The sequence below is a fragment of the Alosa pseudoharengus genome, unplaced genomic scaffold (genome assembly GCF_046254945.1).
Source record: "Alosa pseudoharengus isolate Yale_2024_CS ecotype anadromous, Long Island Sound unplaced genomic scaffold, YU_APseudo_1.1 YU_APseudo_1.1_scf_9, whole genome shotgun sequence".
NCBI classification, from domain to species: Eukaryota; Metazoa; Chordata; class Actinopteri; order Clupeiformes; family Clupeidae; genus Alosa; species Alosa pseudoharengus.
Window position 1 is genome coordinate 38423991 of NW_027468881.1, and position 22725 is coordinate 38446715.

At 39.2% G+C, this 22725-nt stretch overlaps 1 protein-coding gene across 1 annotated transcript; it reads right to left on the minus strand.

The window, feature by feature from the left end:
* Window positions 1-3230: 3230 nt before the first annotated feature.
* Window positions 3231-17917, minus strand: LOC143114309 (caspase-6-like). The gene is made up of 8 exons (XM_076275838.1): window positions 17852-17917; window positions 11730-11976; window positions 11547-11592; window positions 9309-9348; window positions 5731-5842; window positions 5117-5612; window positions 4881-5012; window positions 3231-3524 (listed from the first exon to the last, which is right to left on the minus strand). Exons 2-8 carry the CDS (start codon window positions 11965-11967, stop codon window positions 3506-3508), a joined length of 1083 nt encoding a protein of 360 aa, XP_076131953.1. The 5' UTR covers window positions 11968-11976; window positions 17852-17917; the 3' UTR covers window positions 3231-3505.
* Between the last annotated feature and the right edge of the window lie 4808 nt (window positions 17918-22725).

Genomic DNA, 22725 nt, shown 5'->3' on the forward strand with positions numbered 1-22725 from the left:
GCTCAGCCCAGCTAGGCCAGTTCTTGCTATTAGCATTGGCATTAATGGGTTCCATGGTGCAGCACTGCCGCTTGCGTGTACAATGTGCCCCCCCCCCCCCTTCAGCCCACAGGTAAAGACGGGGCAGAAGGACAGGACATCTCATTGATGAGTGAGTCCTGTTTGCGTTGGTTTGATGAGTACAGCTGAGAGGGCTGCTGGTATGAGCGGGCTGTAGTGCTCTCATACCATTTACATGAACACATTTTGTAGAACACAAACAAACAAGGGCATAAGACAACCACACACATGCGCACACACAAGTGCACGCACACACACACACGCACGCGCATACACGCACACACACACACCACCACACAAACAGTTTTAGACCAGGGTTTGATGTGATCCAGAAACATTACACCATGTTTATTGCATGCTCTGTAAATTATTCAATTGAATGTTCTTTACTTTTTTCCAAGTTTATTGTATCTGTGTAAGAAATGTGCTATAAATATACCTGCCTTGTAGCCTGACGAGCCAGACCCACATCAAGATGTAGGGTCTGGGGATTCACCATTCACAGTGCTCAGTCTAAGGGGCGGGATAATCGGTTGTTTTTCAAATTCCCTCTGCACGCAATAGGATAGTGCTACAACTCATGAGTGCGTTTTCCAACTTCAAAAAGCTTAACTCGTGTCACGCTGTTCGCCAACAGCAACATCCATCTTCTTTGTTTTCAAGTAGCAGGGAATTCACGCCGAACCATTGCCAACTCTGCCATCAATCATTATGTTAAGCCCGCCTACCTTTTCTTGACACACAAAGCGCGTCACATGGGAGGGGGGACCTCACTAGTAACCACCACCAATGTGTAGCACCCACCTGGCTGATGCACGCCATTATGCACCAGAACGCTCACCACACACCAGCTTGAGGTGGAGAGTGAGGGAGTGAATGAGCCAATTACAGTGGGGGATGATTATTGAATGAGCCAGGTTGGGTATTTTGCCAGGACACCGGGGAACCCTCTACTCTTTGCTATAAGTGCCATGGGATCTTTAATGATCACATTAGCAGAGCCGGACAGTAACGGAGTACATTTACTTGAGTACAGTACTTGAGTACAGTTTTGAGGGATCTGTACTTTACTCGAGTATAATTTTTGGGGAGTACTCATGACTTTACTCAAGTACATTTGAGAGGCAAATATTGTACTCTTTACTCCACTACATTTCTATCCATAACGGTGAGTACCCGTTACTAATTCAAAAAAAAAGTTAAAAAGAAAAAATCTCGGAAACCCTCAATTTGTTGTTTCCCTCTCAAACGTGATTGGATTGTGCAGGCGCCACTGATTGGGACAGCCTATCAGCAATCACCTTCAGCTTTCCGCCAAAGTCAACTCCATGGTCATATTTAGATAAGAGACGAAACCATGGACGAAACAATGGATGAAGATGCAGCAGGTCCATCCCGGGAATGTGCCAACCTGTGGCCCCACCTCGCCAGACTATTTCAATTTTCTGAACAAGTTAATGGTACATAAATGTAAGCACTGTGGCAGTAGTAATGCAATATTTAGAAAATGTAGGCTACTCTTGTACTCTTGATACTCAAGTACTTTTAAAAACAAGTACTTCAGTACTTTTACTTAAGTAGACATCTGACTGTTGTACTTATACTTGAGTAAAATTTAGCAAAGGGTATCTGTACTTTTACTCAAGTAATGAAGCTGTGTACTCTGTCCGCCTCTGCACATTAGTCAGGACCTCGGTTTAACGTCTCATCCGAAGGAACTACTGACTCTATACACATTGTGATTAGCCTTATTGAAGTTTAGTTTTTCCTTGCAAGCCAATGGAGAGTTGCTAGACTACCCTGCTAGGGTGCGTCTAGATTTCTAGGCTACCTACCTTGCATACTACAGTAATTGCAACCAGGGAATTTACTCTGAGAGGAATCAATTGCGAAATCTAAAATAATCTCTATATAACATAAGATAATAATAAGCCTTTACTTATTGATCCTGATGTTATACACACAAGGCAGTCAGCTAGGCAAAATGCAAACATCCAGGTTAAAGACAATCATAAACAACAACAAAAACAGAGACCGTACAAGGACTATTTGGCACCTGTGAGTTGGAGTAGAAACTGCAGGCTATGGCTAGACAGAGTAGACACGGGTGAGACCTTAAACCAACTTAAGAAGAGATCAGCCCAAAACAGGACATCACAACCCTGGGCCCAGTTGTTGTTTTTTGTTCTTCAGCGGCTCCTCTTCAGTTTCTATTTGAGCTGGTCAGGTCCTACATCTCCCTCGTTTGGTCAGCAGTACACAGGTACAGCAGGGACACATATGCAAAATACAGAATAAATCAGAAAGCACCTATATTCCCAGAAGACAAACGTTTCCGAAAAGACACACACAAACACATACTCAAATCTCTTCTGTGTGGTCAGGGCATCAACTGAAACCACCCAGCTCCTGAAATCCTCAGATGAACAAACGCGCCGTAGCATATTCTTCAACTCACCGTCAGATGAGCAAACGCGCCGTAGCAAACGCGCCGTAGCATATTCTTCAACTCACCGTCTCTTGCCCATTAACTTTAGGCAACTTACAGTTTGTATGATTATTAACAACAAAAATGTTCTTTATAAGTATACTCTTTTGAGCCCGTGAGTGAAATTTGGTCTCTGCATTTATCCCAATCCGTAAATTAGTGAAACACACTCAGCACACAGTGAACACACAGTAACAAATCCCGGCGCAGTGAGCTGCCTGCAACAACAGCGGCGCTCGGGGAGCAGTGAGGGGTTAGGTGCCTTGCTCAAGGGCACTTCAGCCGTGCCTTCTGGTCGGGGTTCGAACCGGCAACCCTCCGGCTACAAGTCCGAATCGCTAACCAGTAGGCCACGGCTGCCCCATAAGCACAGCACCTGCATCACACGGTTGGCCAAATAGTTCATTCTCTGCTCAAAACCTCTCTAAATTCTTTAAAACTAAGGGCCTGATGTACTATTAATGATCGCCTCTTCTGACATTATTTTCACCTTAAAACATGGCATCTAGTGTTCAAAACAGGCCGCATTTTGCCAGCCACTGGAGCGCAGAATGTACTGTGTTGTGTTTAGAATTTTGAAAGTGTGACCTCAGATCGAACAAAAATATGTTAGCTATTGTAAAAGTGGCATGTATAAGATTCAGTTTGATCTGCAATGGTTAATGAGCTGAGGCTGCTGCTGTAAACAGAATTCTTATTTAATGTTACATAATGTTACACATACCATGGTCTAATGTTACAGTCAATGACATGTGGTTGTGAAATAAAGCTCCAATAAATGTGATGTTTTTAGTTCCCAGATGAACTCTTATTTATGTATTTATTTATTTATTTATTAACAGCATTCACACAGCAATCATCATCCTCCTCCTCCAGATTTAAAGGTATACTATTCCTTTAATCAATTCTACAAGAGAAATACTGCAGTAAACTTATAAGCAATGAGAAGATGAGGCTTCATTGAGACTGTGGAGGTCTGTGGAGGAGAACAAAACACACAGTGAGCATTTCATTTGCATTTTTCTGCAAATTCTCACTCTTCTCTAGTATTCCCCTGTACAACCAAAGTAGCAGATCTGACTGAACAATATCATTGTTGCATCTGTGCCCACATTCTATATCCTCAGACATGCTGTTGTGGGTACATGTACCTAGCAGATATGGTAACTCTAGCAGATATGGTAGCCACCCTGTGACTGTGCAGAGGATAACGTCCCTTTTGGTTCAGCCTGCTAGTTTGCGGCACCTTGGACTGGGAGGCAGGTGTGCTAGCAAGCAGGCTAAAACCCATACATGGGTTTCATCAGGTCCCTTTCCACAGGTGAATAAAATCAAGCACCTTAACTCATTGAGTGCCAAAAACTTAATATTACGTTTTTCCTTCCCATGCGTTGAGTGCCAAAAACGTAATATTACGTTTTTAGCTATTTTTTTTAATTACAAAACTACACACTCTAACACACCTTATATGTGATTTTGGGAACTCTGTGATGAATGGAAATGAAATATATGACGATCATAACTCGGTTGCCGCTTTGGGTCGAATCAGTGACGCATACACGTCAGGTCAAAACCAGGCCATTTTCGTGGGTCTATCACTAGGTGGCAGTCTCGCCAGGTCTCGCTGATCACTTCCCGGAAAGTTTACACAAGTAAGTAACAGGCAACACTTCATATTTCATGAAAGACTTTATATCTCCATTTCTAGAAAAAAACAGCGATTTTGATGAAAACTAGCCACTGTTTAGCTTGGGATTTCTCAGGAACAGAGGCGTGTAGAAATACACGGTTTGCACCCACCGAGAGCTTAAAGTCTCACCTTTTAATCGAGCCATTGTATGTGTTCATAGCTATAACACAGAATATGCTGTGGCTGTACAAAAATCATCAACAATGGTCTAGATTGCTGGCACTGATACCGAGTGTGAACGTACAGTATGTCTCCCAGCTAATCTCGGCTTGTCCCCTGCACTCAGAAATCTGGCGCTAGTTAGCCAATGCTACCAACAGTTTTTCGTTGGGGGTGCCTCGGGCATCGGCCTAGCCAGATTTCTGAGTGCAGGGGACAAGCCGAGATGAGCTATGAGACATACGTTCACACTCGGTATCATGTTTCAACACACTTTAGGTCAAAATCACACCGGAATTCTCCTTTAATTATCAATGCAGACTGCATGGTGCTTGATTAATACACCTGTGGAAAGGGACCTGATGAAACCCATGAATAGGGGCTAGCTTCTGTTGCTAGCACGTCTCTAAAGTTTACGGACTTACAGCTAGTGTACCAGCTAGCTATCATTAGACAAGAATCGATCATTTCTGTTTCCATTACCGCAAGTAAAGCTTTTTCCTCAGGGTGTGTCTTTGTTCTGGAGTTTGCTTCAGAGTCGACCTGCCGAGTCTGCCTTCCTTCTGGCTGACCTCCATGTTGACTTGAGTAAGGATTGTCAGAATGTCCACATTTCTGGACATGAAAACAAAATGTAAATTCAAACTGGCTTCATGTAACTTTAGAATCAGTGCTCCAAGCATGTAATACTGTTCATGCTATTTGTCTATAGTACTCACTTTGAGCAACCTTCTCTCAGCTGTCTGCAGACAGATTGGATGAACCACGAGCCTGTTTTAATGCATCTGATGGAGACATAATCATCCACTGTGGACAGGCAGTTAAGGAAGTCAGAGTGAGCAGGTGTTGAGATGGCTCCTCCCACCATGACCCCGTCCACATAGTCCACCTGGAGACCAGGTGTCTCAGCTACCTGAGCTGGAATGTCTCGTCTGGAACCCCGACAGGCCTGGAAGAAGAACACTTTGGGCTTGTTGAGCAGAGCCGGGCAGTTAGGCCCTGAGAACAGGGAGTTGATATCATTGACGAAAACAAGTTCACCGTCCACCCCTAATATGCCCTCCCTGCAGCCATGACTGAGCACACAGCAGACGAAGCACTCTCCCTGCACTTCATCCCTGACGTCTCTGAGCTTTCTTCTCATCTCCTCTGCTGTCAGGTCCACCCACGTGGTCACTCTGAAGCCGAGCCAGTTGAAGACCTTCTTCAGTTCATCTGTTTTTTAAGAAGGTAATTGAGGCTTTTAGGGTTATTAACTCAAAAAGAGTTCTATGTATCTATTTAATCTGTTTCTACATGTAGGTATTTAAAATACTGACCAGAGACCACCTACCTGCATCAATATTTGATCCTTGGCGTTCATCATCGTTAACCTTGACATTGTTGATGATCACACATTCTTTAGGGGGGCTCAAGTTGTACTCTTCAATCTGGGAGGAGTTTGGCTAATTAATAGAATTCAACAAAAGTTGAGAGAGGGAGAGAGATAGAGAGAGCATAAAATATTGTTTTAAAGATGTATGATAGGATATGTATATTACATGTATTACAGTTTTGTCCTGATCCAAGACATTTTGTGCTTTTGTTATTTCTGTGATGTGAACATGTTGGTTTTGAAATCCTTAACAATAACAGTATTTTACTTACACATAAAATGTTTACGTTTCATATATTTTCTGAACCCAGACATAAAGTACAGTAAAGTCACACTCCAAATCTGTAAAAGCTTATTCTCAGCATTTGACTTTAAATTGACTGTCATAAAACACTTATTGCAACATTACACACACATTTCACATTCTAAGAATGATAAAACCTTGAACACGTATGTGCACTGCCCATCAACTTATATCAATAGCCAATACCAATAGTCATTAGAATACTTTGAGCACTGATGCAGTCAGTATAGGCCTCTTACATTGTTTGCAGGTAGGCCTACATTTCATTCCGTTTTCGATGGCAAACGCGAAACAGCGCCAAAACAACCACCAGTGGACAAACAGAGTATTACATGCGTACTGTTAAAGTGGCCATATTATGAAAAAATCACTTTTTCTGGGATTTGATGTGTTATTGTGTGTCTCTGGTGCTTCCACACGCATACAAACTTGGAAAAAAAAACATCCATGCTGTTTTGAGTGAGATAAGGGTTTCTGGATGTATCCTGCCTTCAGCCTCCAGGGTGAGCTGGTCAAAATCGGCAAGGCTTTTGACGTCACAAGGCGAAACATTTCAATATTCCCATCCACCACCTCCTTTTAGGGCAATTACGTTATAATGGAAACCTATGGAGCTGCATCGAAGTGGGTAGGGAAAAGGATTTATACTTACTAAATCGTTGAACAAACGTGAATAAAAGGCACAAAATAAGGTTGGTGTAAGAGTTATCTGTTTTTTCATGGGATTCATTCTAATCCCATCACTTACATATTTCCTACAACTAGGTGAAATAGCTAAGCTTATGTTGTAGGCTACTGAAGTTCCACTGTTAGATAGCTAGCTAGCAAGCTAACCGTTTTACATAGAGATTATGGTAAGTGTTAGCTACGGGCTAAATTCGTCCTCTCAACACTGAGGTATTGGAAACGAATTAGGTTGGTAGTGCATAGTTTCGGCATGAGTCAGTTACACATTTCTTCATAACCATTGTGTTAGTAAAAGGATTGAATGTCCTGTGAATCAATATGTAACTGTGACTATAGCATCTAGCTGTCTTTCCCATTGGAATCAATAGCCACGTTTTCATGGACATTTTTATTTAAATCCGATTGAAATGAATCTGATTAAAGATTTCAACCGACTTGTTTACATGAACGCTAAATAATCTAATTGGCAATTATTGACCAAGATATCACAGTGCTTCATCTGAGAAGATGCAGTTCTGTAGCCTAACTATACTATGTAAAATGAAGGTGTAGCGCTAGATGTTAGGGGATTTTGAATTGGCGTGTTTCAGACGTTGCATAATCAACACCCCACTTCTCCACACCAAGCCTACGAGTTCAACTGTTTTTTAAGCCTACATATCTCAGAAAATAATGTAGATACAAGGTTAAACCTTTGCACAGTAGTTGTTGGGTAATATTTAGCATTATTGACATAAACTATGAAGCAAAGCCAAGATGGTCAGGCGAGGCTGGAGGCATTTGTTGATTTGGCACGAATGACCCTGGTAACAGTCAGTGTTGCCAACTATTTAAAATGGAAAGTAGCTAAAGCCAGCTCCAAAAGTCGCTAAATGTCGCTAGATGACGTCACATACTAATTTGCATATCAATTACGTCACCACGTCGTGTACCCCCCCCCAAAAAAAAAAAAAAAAACGGCGATGGCCCTTTAACTCCCTTTTACACCTGTTTGCTATTTACTATACTTATATTAATTGAGACACTTTACACTTCTGTACACTATCTCGTCATAGCCTACACCAGAATGAGCATCAAGTGGCTGAAAAGCAGTCCAACCTATTCCCAACTGCTCCATCTGCTTTGCACTGCTTGAAGTCTGATTATAACTTCACCATAGGCTACACACAATTTAACCTTACTGGCTATATTTTGGATATATTTAGGCTTAATGTCACTAGGACAGACCAACAGATTTTTTCCCCCTCAGCTGACATTCTGTCCTGCATTGACAACATTGAGGCTACAGCCTAAACGAATGCTATATTTTCCTAACCTGTATGTTCGATTTTGAACTGCTTGTGAATGAAGTTGTAGCCTAGGCTACTTTCTTTTGTTCAGTGGTTGTTGAACGATGCTGGCAGCGTGTCCTTGTTTGCCTGTCATCATGGCATTGCTCTCGTCTCGTTGATTCTGGTTGTAATCTCACATAGATATATATACTGACTGGTAATCTCACCCGAGGTTGCGGCCATAGAGTTGCGGCACCTTCCAATAACGTTGTCTGAGCTGTTAGATCTATAGAATATTTACTTCCGTGTAATAACATGGGCTGATACTACAGGCCAGTCATTAGGCCTACTTTTATAATCATAACAACGCTTCGGGCGAACTCGATGTAATTCACAAATGAAACAGGCATGAGACTTTCACACAGCACAACCGAACTCACTGCTCACTCAGAAGAGTAAAAAGGGATGTTACATGCCATCACATCAGAGTCTCCAAAAGTCTCCAAGAACAGAAAAGTAGCTAGATTTGTCGCTAGTCGCTTTTTACAAAAAAAGTCGCTTGGGGGGTCTGAAATCTCGCTAAATATGGCGACAAAGTCGCTAAGTTGGCAACACTGGTAACAGTTAATGGAGTGGGGCGTGGGTAAGTGAGCAGCAGCTCATTAATATGCAATGAGCAGCAGAAACAGCACACTTTGAAAGGGACTGAAAAAGAGTGTAATAGAGGTAGGTAAGAATCTTTTCCTACAGGCTATTTCCAGCAAACAACTTCAGAAACATGTTTTCTGGAACTCATAGACCTATTTTAACTTGTTGAAAAATAGTCATAATATGGGCACTTTAAGACTCGTCATAGATAATGAATGGGGGAAATTACGGAGGTTATAGTTTGACGATGTCGTACTCCCATGCGGGCCGGATGCTATATACCACGGACATGTTTTGGGGGGCCACCCAAAATGAAGTGGCGGGCCGTAGTTTGGGGACCACTACCTTAAATGATCATGCACAGAATTTGCACTTAGACCGTTAAAATCGAGCCCAAAGTTATAATGGATAATGATTTTGTAGTGGTCATTTAAAAGTCCGAGATATACATATGAAAGAGGACACAACTGTTGGCCTATTTTCCCGTTCACAGTAGCTTTGTCGTCATTCACTGAATTCTCCTTATTCAATAAAGCCAAAGTGAAAGCGGTTTTCCATGTCATCTTTAACATTGTTTTTATTTTATTTTTTTACAGAAGTCATCATATCATGCCATGGCAGTTTACCTGTGGATTGTGTGTTTGGACTCTTGTGGATAGCATGTTCCTAAAAGGAGGAAAAGGGGAAATATAAATTAAAAAGTGATGTAATGTGAATGGAGACATAGAACATTGCCTATTCCTGATATCCATTACTGATTAATAGTGATTAATACATTTTACTTCCTTTCAACGTTCACAGCTCTACATGCATCTTGCATTTGATCTATACAGTCAAGGGGGAAACCTTATTTGGTCCACAATGGATGACCTCTCTCTAAGAGGTAATTATCAGAGATTCAACATTGATATGAAAAAGACAAGCGAAACCAATCAGTAGATAGTAAGTGTTTCATTTATTGGTGTTAAATATGAAAAATATGAACAAGAAATATGAACAAGAGGGGATAACTCAGGGTTCCCGCGGGTCCTTAAAAAGTCTTAAAATGTCTTAAATACAACTTTCGGTTTTTAAGGCCTAGAAAAGTCTTAAATTGTCTGGAATGTCTTGAATTTTCGAAAAGGAGGTATTACATTTGTGTATGGGATCGCCAGCGAGTGTGAGAGAGCGAGTGAAATGTCTCCATCTATTTTTTTAAACGGAAATGTAGGCCCTATAAATGACTGGCTACTGAAGGAAGTGTAGTGGTTGCAGAGTGAAGATGTTTTCACGGGTCGTTAAAGGTGTGAAAATGGTAAGTAGGCTAATTATGTAAAAATATGCCTTACGTTTTCGTGGTATAGCCGAGGCCTGAGAGATACGTAGGCCTAGGTAGCCTACGCGAGCGGTAGAGTGAGCGGGAGAAAGAGCTGGGTAAGCCAGTTAGTGATAGGGTGGCCATACTTTCGGATTTAGGCCGGACAGTTTAAAAGTCCTGTCCAGCGCAGCCTCAAGCCGGACGCTCATTTGTCCTCCTTTTTGGAGTTGCGCTGGGCTTCTAGAATCTTTGGTCGGACGCAGCATCGTTTCACAAACTATGGACGCGAGTCACTCATCTGATAATTTGCTGCGCAATTTATGAAGGAACCACGGACCGACAGAAAAAGAAAACAAACGTTTTCTTAATCAGGAGGAAATACACATTAAGTGTGTCTGTTTGCATCTCTCCAGCGTGTTTGGCTGGCTTCGCCTAAGTAAATATCTGTCTAAGTTATAATAGCCTACCTGTAATATCGGTCTGCAGCTTGCTTGCCAGCCTTTCCCAGTAGGCCTACTTCGCAAAAGTTGTGAAATATAACCGCATATTTTTTTTTTGAATGTCGGCGAAACGCATCTGTAAGTGTGTTCATATTACGTGCGTGATTGAGATGAAACCAGCAGGAACATGCGAGGACGGGGTTTAACTTTTCCCATACATTTTTTTAAAACAAGTCAATGGTTTACAATGTTTCAGTCAAGCTTTGGTTGGTTTAAATACAACTGCAAATGTATTACCTTTGATTTGCTGTGCTGCATATGGGACAATAGATGCCTAAGTTAGTAGGCCTAGAATATTTAAATAGCTTAGTCTACTTTTGAAAAAATAAGGGAATCCAGACCAGTACACATGTTTGGCAAGTAGCCTAGGCTACTACAGACACAGGTGAAGAACAGTCAGCCTCAGCCAGTAGCACAACCAGATATGTACAGCCAGCTTCAAAAGCAAGCAGTCCAGACCCTAAAATTGGGCGTTGAATTAGCTGTGAAGGTAATTCACACACAATTATTTTCTTTCACCAAAATATATTTGGTAACTTCTGTAGACATCCCAAATGGGGTGGGTGTTAAAATTTAAAAAAAATAGTAGAAAAGTTTCTACTATAGTAGAAAAAAAACTATTGCATAAAACAGTTTTAAGTTGTATCTTTTTTGCCGTGGTATAGTATTAATTTTTCCATTTAGATGTCTTGAAAAGGTCTTAAAAGTCTTTAAATTTGCACTTGGGAAATGTGCAGATACCCTGTTAACTGCATCCCAAACAGTACAAGGGCAAAACCATCACTGCATGGCAGGAAACATAAAACATGGAAAACAACACATGGACCTAGACAGCTTTACCAAAGTTTTGTGTAGCCATTTTTTACATTTGTGTAGGCCAATTTTGTTTTACAAGTGCTGCTTAAATATTCAATTTATTTGATTATATTCAAATCTTGATGAGATGAGATAATCAGAAGATTTCTTTAATTTCCTGAAGAAAAAAAAGATTGTTACTATTTGTAAGATACTAGTTGTTGAAATGCAAATAGTATTTCAATGCAAAAACAAAAACACATTTCACTTACTTTGTTGGGCATTCCATTGCATTATTAACATTAAGGCCAACATTTCCTGTGACATTCCAGGGTGATAGAGGGGAAAAAACACAAAACATTAGCCGTAAGGATGATTTAGTTGTCATTATCTCAGTTATGAAATTGAGATTCATGAAAAGAAACTGAGACTAGTATATATTCTATTTATGATACCTGTTTGGGCCTCAAGCTGACTGGCCAGCTGGTTTTGTTTGATGTCTGTTAAGGTGGATATGGTCATCCTCACAGCTCCATCAGCACCAAACTTAGCAATCATGAATTTGACCAAAGGAAGTGCATCATCACCACTCCCAACATCTTCCCCGTTTGGAAGGATGCGTTGGAACTCATGCAGCTCCTTTGAGGACAGTTCCTCTAGAAACTCAATCAGTAAAGCCTCAACAGTGTTCATTGTAGACTCCTAAACATTAACAAAGCAATATCTGTAAAGCTGCCTAAGCATTACTGCTTTATTTATACCTATGTTTATAACAAGGGACCTGATGAATTAATAGGTTAATTATATTTATAGGTTAGTTTTTTAATACCCAAAAGACTTATTTTTTTCATTCAGGTTTTGCGTTTCACTTTAAAATGATCATTATATTAAGCAGCAACCCTTCATCTTGGTTGGTGGGGAGTGACAATCATGTTGAAAAACATTTTCAACCACAACCCACCAACCATTTGATGGAGTCAACACCTTATTACCTTATTAAGTTTCTGCTTTACCCTTGAGCCCATTAGAAGCAAAACAAGCAGTTTACTTTGGCATTTCTGGTTGCTGCTTAGCTGTTTTGTGGTTGCTGGTTGTAGTGACCTAAGTCAATACTGGACCAATTTTTGTTGTTTTTGTCCTTATATTGAAATATATTTAAACATTTTGTCCAAGCGTTGGTTAACGTTTGTAATGGGGCCCAGGTCCATAGGGCCCCAACCCGGAATCCCCCTTTACAGAGACATTTTCTGAATAAATCACCATTTTCTCAGAGCAAGATGACATTCACACTTGTACAACCAACTCTCAGATGAAACATTCGGGCCGGTGTTTATCGAGTCGGTCAGCTATCCTTAACTATTTTCAATAATTACAGTGCATGACATCAGTCATTAACGTGAATGAGGAGCATTGAAACCGATGCCCCATGTGAGCATATTGTGAGTACTGAAGTGTGACATACCGTTTCCATGACAGCAGAATTACATTGATTTCTGTAGATTCAGTGAAATTGCTACCATGGCAACGCCAAGTCATGGCTTTGGTACTCATTTGTATTTCTGTTTTCTTTTTTTTCATGGCTAGCAGCGAAGCTGCCTTTTCTTCTTGTTATTACAGTGCATGAAAATGCACTGTACTGTTCTTCCTAGGCAACTTCTTATTATTATTCCGCTTACCACTTTTTCCGTACGCTATTTCTCTTGAACAGTTTAACTTAGAAACTTCATTCAAACTTTGTAACGTAGGTATTCAAACGGACAAAGCTGCTATGTATTTTTCATCTTTGTAACTTTTATACTTTTTAAACTATTAATTAAAAACTGCTCAAAATTTCCCCATAGACTTAACATTATGATTATGACATCACAATACGGCCGTTAAGCAATTAGAATCCTATGGCAGGTGTTCGGGCCACCTGCATCAACTGCCAATCTCAGGCTTTAAGCATACAAACAGACCCTATTAAGACTACACATCCTGTTCAACTGCTTCCTCTGCCAAAAACTGTTTCAAAATAAAAGTCCTCACTACAATATTTCACTGTTAAACAATTTAACCCTTTAAACTACTGAACTTTTTAACTGTTCAGCCATTGTAACTGTTACTTGTCATCAACTATGACTCCTACCCACTGTAGCTAGTTAGCATGTTAGTTAGCATGTTTAGCAAAACTGTTAAAAATGATTAGCTAAGTTAGCTAAGTAACATGGTTAGCATAGTTAACATGCTAACATGTTAGCATAGTTAGCATAACTACTAAAAATGATTAGCTAAGTTAGCTAAGTAACATGGTTAGCATAATTAGCATGCTAACATAGCAAAACTATTAAAAATGATTAGCTAAGTTAGCTAAGTAACAATGTTAACATAGTTAGCATGCTAACATGTTAGCATGTTAGTTAGCATAGTTAGCATAACTGCTAAAAATGATTAGCTAATTTAGCTAAGTAACATGGTTAACATAGTTAGCATGCTAACATTGCTAACATATTTAGCATGTTTAGCAAAACTGCTAGAAAATGTTAGTTTTAGCATAGTTAAAGTAGCATGGTTAGCATAGTTAAAAATCTTAGCATAACTGCTAGCAAACATTAGAGCCATTCCAACTTTTAGTTATCGTCAAATATCTACCTATACACAGCCATTAAACTATTTGAATATCAACATTCATTCAACTTCCAGTCTGTCAACAACTTTTAAACTATTTACCTTCAACTTTTAAACGGTCTACTTTTAAACTATCATTAAACTATCTATTAAAGGAATACGCCACCCCTAGGTGAAATTGGGTCTCTCCCCGCAGTCCCTAGAGTTGGATGAGTGAGCCAAAGCGTTTTATAGCCGACCCAGCCATTGTCCTAATCTAGAAATGGCCCGGTTAGCTTTATCTTAGCGTAGTCGCTGTAATCCGTGATGTCTTTGCGCCTGGCAGCGGTGCTTTGCCGGTGCTATGCCCGAAAATAGTTCCAAATCTAAATTGGTCTAGTAAATCCCTTCGTGTTAATTTGCATTGATATTTGTACTCGATGTGAATGTACAGGTTACGAGAAATAATTATAAAAAATCTTGAGTTATTTGATTCACTTTTGCAACGACATGCTAGCTGGCAGCGCCGGATTACAGCGACTACGCTAAGTTAAAGCTAACCGGGCCGTTTCTAGATTAGGACAATGGCTGGGTCGGCTATAAAACGCTTTGGCTCACTCATCCAACTCTAGGGACTGCGGGGAGAGACCCAATTTCACCTAGGGGTGACGTATTCCTTTAAACTAGCTGTCTATCAACAACTTTTAAACTATCTACATTCAGCTTTTAAACAGTCTACTTTTAAACTATCAACTTTTATTAAGCTATGCAACCACCATGTCTATCCTAGCATCACCGTAGTAACCATCTCTGTATTATCTGTTTTAACTATACATGATATTTTACATCACAACTTTAGCATTTTCATGCACTGGTAATTCCTTGGAATTGCATTTCTAGTTGCTTCTGTTATTACAGTGCATGAAAATGCACTGTACTGTTCTTCCTAGGCAACTTCTTCTTATTATTCCGCTTACCACTTTTTCTAGACGCAATTTCTCTTGAACAGTTTAACTTAGAAACTTCATTCAAACTTTGTAACGTAGGTCTTCAAACAGATCGGGTTGCTATATCTTTTCAACTTTGAAACTTTTATACTTTTTAAACTATTAAAGAAAAACTTTTTAAAAATCCCCATAGACTTAACATTGCCGATTATGACATCATAATACGGCCATTAAGCAATTAGAATCCTATGGCAGGTGTTCAGGCCACCTGCAGCCTCAGGCTTTAACCCTTAAAGGTGTAGGTTTTTGAACGTTCTAAGTTCCGCAACAATTGAAGGTTCTAAAATTCTATGTTGAATTCAATGAACCCAGATATTCTTTAGAACGTTCATTTCTCAACATTCCCGTCACACTGGTGTGACGGTACTCCTTTAAGGGTTAAGCATACAATCTGGGTCAATTAAGACTACACATCCTATTCAACTGTTTCCTCTGCCCAAAACTGTTTCAAAATAAAAGTCCTCACTACAATAATCCACTGTTAAACAATGTAACCCATTAAACTACTGAACTTTTTACATTCAACTTTTAAACGGTCTACTTTTAAACTATCATTAAACTATCTATCTATTAAACTAGCTGTCTATCAACAACTTTTAAACTATCTACATTCAACTTTTAAACTATATACATTCACTAGCTGTCTATCAACAACTTTTAACTTGTCATCAACTATGTCAACACTTTTCATCAACTATGACTCCTACCCACTGTAGCTAGTTAGTATGGTTAGCAAAGTTAGCATGTTAGCATTGCTAACATTGTTAGCATTTTTAAAAAAACTGCTAAAAATGATTAGCTAGGTTAGCTAAGTCACATGGTTAGCATAGCATGCTAGTTAACATTTTTAGCAAAAATGTTAAAAATGATTAGCTAGGTTAGCTAAGTACCATGGCTAGCATAGTTAACATGCTAGTTAGCATAGTTAGCATAACTGAGCTAAGTTAGCTAAGTAACATGGTTAGCATAGTTAACATGTTAGTTAGCATTTTTAGCAAAACTGCTAAAAATGATTAGCTAGGTTAGCTAAGTAACATGGCTAGCATAGTTAGCATGCTAGTATGTTAGCATGCTAGTTAGCATAACTACTAAAAATGATTAGCTAAGTAACATGGTTAGCATAGTTAGCATGCTAGCATGTTAGCATTTTTAGCAAAACTACTAAAAATCATTAGCTAGGTTAGCTAAGTAATATGGTTAGCATAGTTAGCATGTTACCATGTTAGTTAACATTTTTAGCAAAACTGCTAAAAATGATTAGCTAGGTTAGCTAAGTAACATGGTTAACATAGTTAGCATGCTAGCATTGCTAGCATATTTAGCATGTTTAGCAAAACTGCTAGAAAATGTTAGTTAAGTTAGCTAAGTAACATGGTTAACATGTTAGCATTGCTAGCACTGCTATAAAACATTAGCTAAGTAGCATGGTTAACAGAATTACAAATCTTAGCATAACTGCTAGCAAACATTAGAGTCGTTCCAACTTTCAGTTATCGTCAAATATCTACCTATACACAGCCATTAAACTATTTGAATATCAACATTCATTAAACTGCTAGAAAACGTTATCTAAGTAGCATGGTTAGCAGGTTAGCATTGCTAGCACAGCTATAAAACATTAGCTAAGTAGCATGGTTAACAGAATTACAAATCTTAGCATAACTGCTAGCAAACATTAGAGCCATTCCAACTTTCAGTAGTCGTCAAATTTCAAATATCTATCTACAAATATTACCTTCAACTTTTAAACGGTCTACTTTTAAACTATCATTAAACTATTGATAGTATATTTTTACTACCATATTTCTCTTGAGACTTAATCAGGACGATGCAGGTCAGAATCCAGGCTTTATTCTTTTCAATGAGGGGCCTAGTGCCCCAAGGGAGAAAAGTACATTTTTGTGTCACCCCATCATGGGTTTCACCAGTTTCTCAATATTCTCTTCTTTCTCTGACTAACAGAGACCATATTTAAAGTTACACACAAAGAAGGAGTGTCCTCTAGGTCCAACCCAGTTTGAATATGCAATAGAAAGGGAGGATGAGGATTAGGCCTTCATCAGGTCTGGTCAGCTTCTATTATCTTTTAATTAAAACTACCCCCTTTCCTGGGAAGTCCTTCAGAGGCTTGGACACATGCTGTTCTACAAACATTCACACCTTGGTGATGGGCAAAAGGCATAAACAATGGATACACTGCATACAGACCAAAGACACACACACAGGGTACACATGGGTACACAATCACAAATGACCATAAGAACTATACAGTCTTCAAGTCATAAAGACTTGAATCATTAAACCATTCACATAAAATATGAATACAAAATATTCCCTTCACTATCTATTAAACTAGCTGTCTATCAACAACTTTTAAACTATCTACATTCAGCGTTTAAACAGTCTACTTTTAAACGATCAACTTTTATTAAGCTATGCAACCACCATGTCTATCCTAGCATCACCGTAGTAACCATCTCTGTATTATCTGTTTAAACTATACATGATATTTTACATCACAACTTTAGCATTTTCATGCACTGGTAATTCCTTGGAATTGCATTTCTAGTTATTATTATTATTATTATTATTATTATTATTATGCATCTTTTTTTCTGCCATGGCAGCCGATATAACTATCTGGAGAAAAGTTGTGAAATTTGGTACACTAGTTAGTATTTACAGGTCACACATTTTATCCTATCTTCACCAAATCTGGTACAGATGATCTTCAGACCAAGCCTCACACATTTCATGAAACTTCCTGTGACTGCTTACAGTCACGTGTCAAGTATTAGCATTGTGTTGCCATGGCAAATATGGCCTGTTCAGCCCCCTTATTGCTGCCTGCAGTCATATTTTTCTTTTTTTTTAACAGTTATATTTTTGATAACCCATGGCGAATGCTCTGTTTGATAGCTGTAATTCTAAGCCCATTCTCAATAACTGAATGAAAATTATGATAAATGTGATGTCAGACTCACCTAATTAGATACTGACAACTGCTGGCATGGGGAATGTTGCGATCATGAACTTCTTATATGGCTGAGAAAAACAGCTCCGCCTTTATTTGTACTCCATGGAAAGATGTTATCAGTCTGATCACATGGACACATGTTTATTCTTTAGTGCTTCCTTCCACATTTGTGGTGGCTGGAAGTTTTGAAGTGGTGGGCATGGGCACCACAGGGATTTTGCACAACAGTGTAAAAAGCTAAGCCTTTCATGATGGATATTAGCCTGGTCATTACCTCTCTTTATCTCACTCTTGCATGAATTTGCAGGAGATTCAAATTGGCATGTCGGCAGATCTGAGTTTCTACTTAGAATCTAACAGACTTCAAATTACACCATTAAGGTAACTGACTGTTAAAGAAGTTGATGTGATATTGACCTAAAGTGTGTTGAAACATGATACCGAGTGTGAACTTTTGTCTCATAGCTCATCTCAGCTTTTCCCGTGCACTCCGAAATCTGGCGCTAGTTAGCCGATGCTACCAACAGGTTTTCGATGGGGGTGCCTCGGGCATCGGCCTAGCCATACAAATAAATCACTGTTTTACACCATTTACGGGGCTCAAAGTAGCTCCACACTTCATTGGTAGACTTCCGAGGGCCCTGACATTTAAAACGAGACATTGAGAACTTTGAAAAAGCACTGGTAGTTTATGTACAAGACGATTTATACAGACAGTACCTTCAGGAAGTTTACCGTTCGCCGCTATCTTGAATTTAGCCACGATAAGTCGAGCGACGAGTACGAATGAACAGGTATGATAAGGGATCAGATGGCCGATAGTCATTTTTAATAAAATGTTTAACATGTAAAAATGTTCTCTCATAACAAGGTTGTAATCAAGCCCCACTATGGCTCTTCATATACAGTAATTGATACAGTATTTTGTAAGAAATAAAAGTGTATAGAATAGAAAGAATAAGAATAAAATAGGTGTTTGTTCTGTGATAACCACATTGCCATAAACTACATTGTGAGCAGTATACATAGCATACAGGTAGGCATGCTTTAAAATAAGATGATATGGAAAAGCATCATTCCAGCTAAGCATTCAATTATGAACACTGAATATTATATTATAATACATTAGCCTTTAATAAATGTGCAGTGAGCAGAATTTAGGCATGGCTGCATGTGACATTTTTCACAGATCAAAATGATAAGCCAAACAGCAATTTTGAGTTAAGGCTATATGTTTATTGTTAAGCCTATTGAATAACTTTATGATAGAGAAGACAAACCCTTTTGTGGAATGATACATCGTCATTATGACATTTGCAACAATGTGACTTAAAAGCAGTCTCTGGTTGGCAGCATGAGTGACATCTCGCCCTGTCTGCCAATCGTTGTCTGTAGCTGTGTGGCATTCTGAAATGTCCTTAAAGGATAATTCCGGTATTTAGCACTTTGAGTCCCTTTTCTGGTTCGTTTTGGATGAACTAGAGTGGTGGACACCGAAATTTTGACGATAGGTCCTGTCTCTGTTATCCAAAATAACAGTCAATGTATAATTAGTGATTCTCTTTTGAGGACTTTTATTTTGATTAATGTCATATAACTTAGTATGTTTATATTGGACTTTGGGTGTGTTCAAACTTATTAGCTTAGATGTCCATATAAATACAACACACTCTGCGATTTCCCACAAAAATTACTGTGCTCTCGTTTTGAGAAGTCGGATTGTAGCTGCAACTATGTGTCACGGGTGACCATGATTTGTTCAAGTAAGAGTTGTTCCTGGACCAACATTCTAAAGACGGTCCTGGACCAACAACTCTTTAACCAATCACAGCCTTGTGATGTCATCAATGTGAGCTTTCCGCTTCTCCTATTGCCATTTTGAAATTTCCCAGAAACAACCAGTGGGTCACTTGTATCTCAATAAAGGTAGGTCCTTGCATATTTGTGTGTAAAATAGTTGTGAAATAAAATAATTCTGAGTGGAATCTGAACATATGCACCTTAGATTTTTTTTATTTTCATTTTATCTGACTTGGTTCCATGTTTGTCTAATGTTAGCTGCCAGGCTAGGGACCATACATTTACTGTAATACATTAGCTTCCTAATAAGTAATTCAGTGTCTATGCATCTTTTAAATAATGCTAAAACAGTCGCTTTTGTTTGTACATAGTCCATCACACTAGTAAAGCTGGTCCAGGCCCATCACAGAGAAGTTGCTTCATGTCCATCACAGTGAAGTTGGTCCAGGTCCATCACAGGGAAGCTGGCCCAGGTCCATCACAGGGAAGCTGGCCCAGGTCCATCATAAGAAATACCAGTCTGCACACACTCTGCTCTGGTCTGGACCCAAATGGATGGTCAACAAGTCAAGTCAAGTCAAGTCACTTTTATTTGTATAGCGCATTTAACATGCCCAGAGTGCAACCCAAAGCGCTCCACATATAAGACATTGTCATTGACACATAGACTAAAGGCCCATTCACACCAAGAACGATAACGATAACTATAAATAAATATCGTTCTTGTTAATATGAATGACGACGTTCACACATAAACTATAACGATAACGACATGAAGAACGATATCGTTGGGGATCACTTTCAGAGCGATTTTCACAACGATAAAATGCTAATAGCCAATCAGAACCCATCGAATTTTAGCCGTCACATTTATTAACACAAGGAGAGACTTTGTTTATCGTTGTTCAGTGTGAACGCTTTTATCGTTATGGTTATAGTTATCGTTATCATTATCGTTCTTGGTGTGAATGGGCCTTAAGACAATAGACAATAGATGCTGGACGGAGCGGCGTAGTCGCCAGCGTACCCGTGACACCAAGACATACAAGACAGACAACAAACAAATGAATAAATAAAATAAACTCGCGTGAAACTGCGCACAGCTGTGTCTCCACAACCGATGCAACACCAACAAAGTTCTTTACAACTGACCAACCCGGTGAACTCACTGGCAGTCTGGAGATAACGTTAACGTTAGGCCTAACAATGTACAGCCTTGTGCAATGGCAGTAATGTCTGCTACACAAGCGATACATCACTGTGTCAGTTTAATTTTCTCCTCATTAATCTGTTTACACTATAAATTAAGGGGGTGGGGAATGGAACAGCTGTTTTACTAAACAAGATGTTTAGTAGGGGATTGACTTTTACCATGTTAAGCTATGGAGACTGACGGAGGCAGGGCACTTATTTTGAAAAATATATTGAAATATATTTTAAGTTTCAAAAAAAAAAAAAAATCTGTCAATTTTGAATATTTACATATATTTCAAAATATATTGTGAACTTATATTTCAAATATGTTTTGTATATGGGGAACATTATATTAATGGGAACACTTACTGTTACAGCTATAAGACATTTCCATTCCATTACCGCGAGGTGGGCTACACACTTCACAATGACGGGAAAGAGTTGTTAGCATTATGTGGTTTGTCCATCAGATGACGCAGCTTTTTGCGGTAAGACACGCATACAGCTTGACTTGGTTTCACTTCCTACCACATAACAATAATCCTGGAAATTTAAATGAAGGGTCAATATTCGGTTTTCCTTTATTTAATTTTTAAATATTCGGTCCTCGGTCGGGACGAATGAAACATACAGCTTAAGCCATAACAACTTCCCACAACTTCAATATTTTATAACATACCATGAATGGTACTTCCAAAGGGTTTTATTAGATAGATTGGTGCTGGGAAATAAGTCTTAGTGAATGTCTGATAACAACTCTTTGCCGTCATTGTGAAGCATGTAGCCCACCACAAACATGGGACTGGGACAGTTCTGTTGGTTAAAAAACTTTTATCTGCTGTTGACTTGTTCATCAACACTGTCATGTGGCTCACACTGTCCACTCACTTCCCCCTTTTGATGGACATTGCTAGGCAAGCTTCAAAGTGCCTCATAAACAAACCACAGTATATCGGTTTCTAAATCTGCAGTCAGCAAGTCCCCAAATAATGTATGCAAGATCAGCCACTGTTTTCCAAATAATGTGACTCAACTACAAGATTACCCAAAAAGAAAAATGTAAAGGCTATATTGGGTAAAGTTATACTGATGTCCCAGACTTTATACAGTAGCAATGTTAATTGTTCTTTGTGACACATTATGTTACAATGTTACAATAAATTGTGAATGCTATTCTATGTTGCTACTGTCATTCCACAATCTACCCAAACTATTTCGCAACCAATAAACATGATTTTCTGAGATTGTAAAATAATTACATATGGCTTGGTGACACCTATACAGGTAAATTCAGATACATTTCTTAGAAAACTGTATGGCTCCATTCTCCAGCAACTTGTAAAGAGACTTTGTGCACAATCCCAGATGCAGGACAAAAACAAGCAATACTTTTAAGGAAAAAGTCCACACACTCCTTGGTATTTTCTTTTCTTGATTTTATTTTCTCATAGTTTGGCAAGAATTACGTTATGACCTTGATTGCTCTTCCTCAGATTCACTGCAAACAGGCATTCCACATGGTCTAAATCACCTGGCCTATAGGGGGGAGCCAGCTCAGTGACTCATTAACCCTACAGGTATGGCAGACAAGCTTGCATGACTAATGCCAAACAAATGCATAAGAGCATTAGAAAAAACATTATAAGAAACATTAGTAGAACTTTATATAAGACCAAAACATATCTCTAGTGTATACAAATGCAGATTTGAAAAAATATAGACCAGACCAGAGCTGAGTGTGTGCAGACTGCAGAGTGTTATTTCTTATGATGGACCTGGGCCAGCGTCCCTGTGATGGACCTGGACCAACTTTCTTATGATGAGCCTGGACCAGCTTCACTGTGATGGGCCTGAACCAACTTCACTGTGATGGACCTGGACGAACTT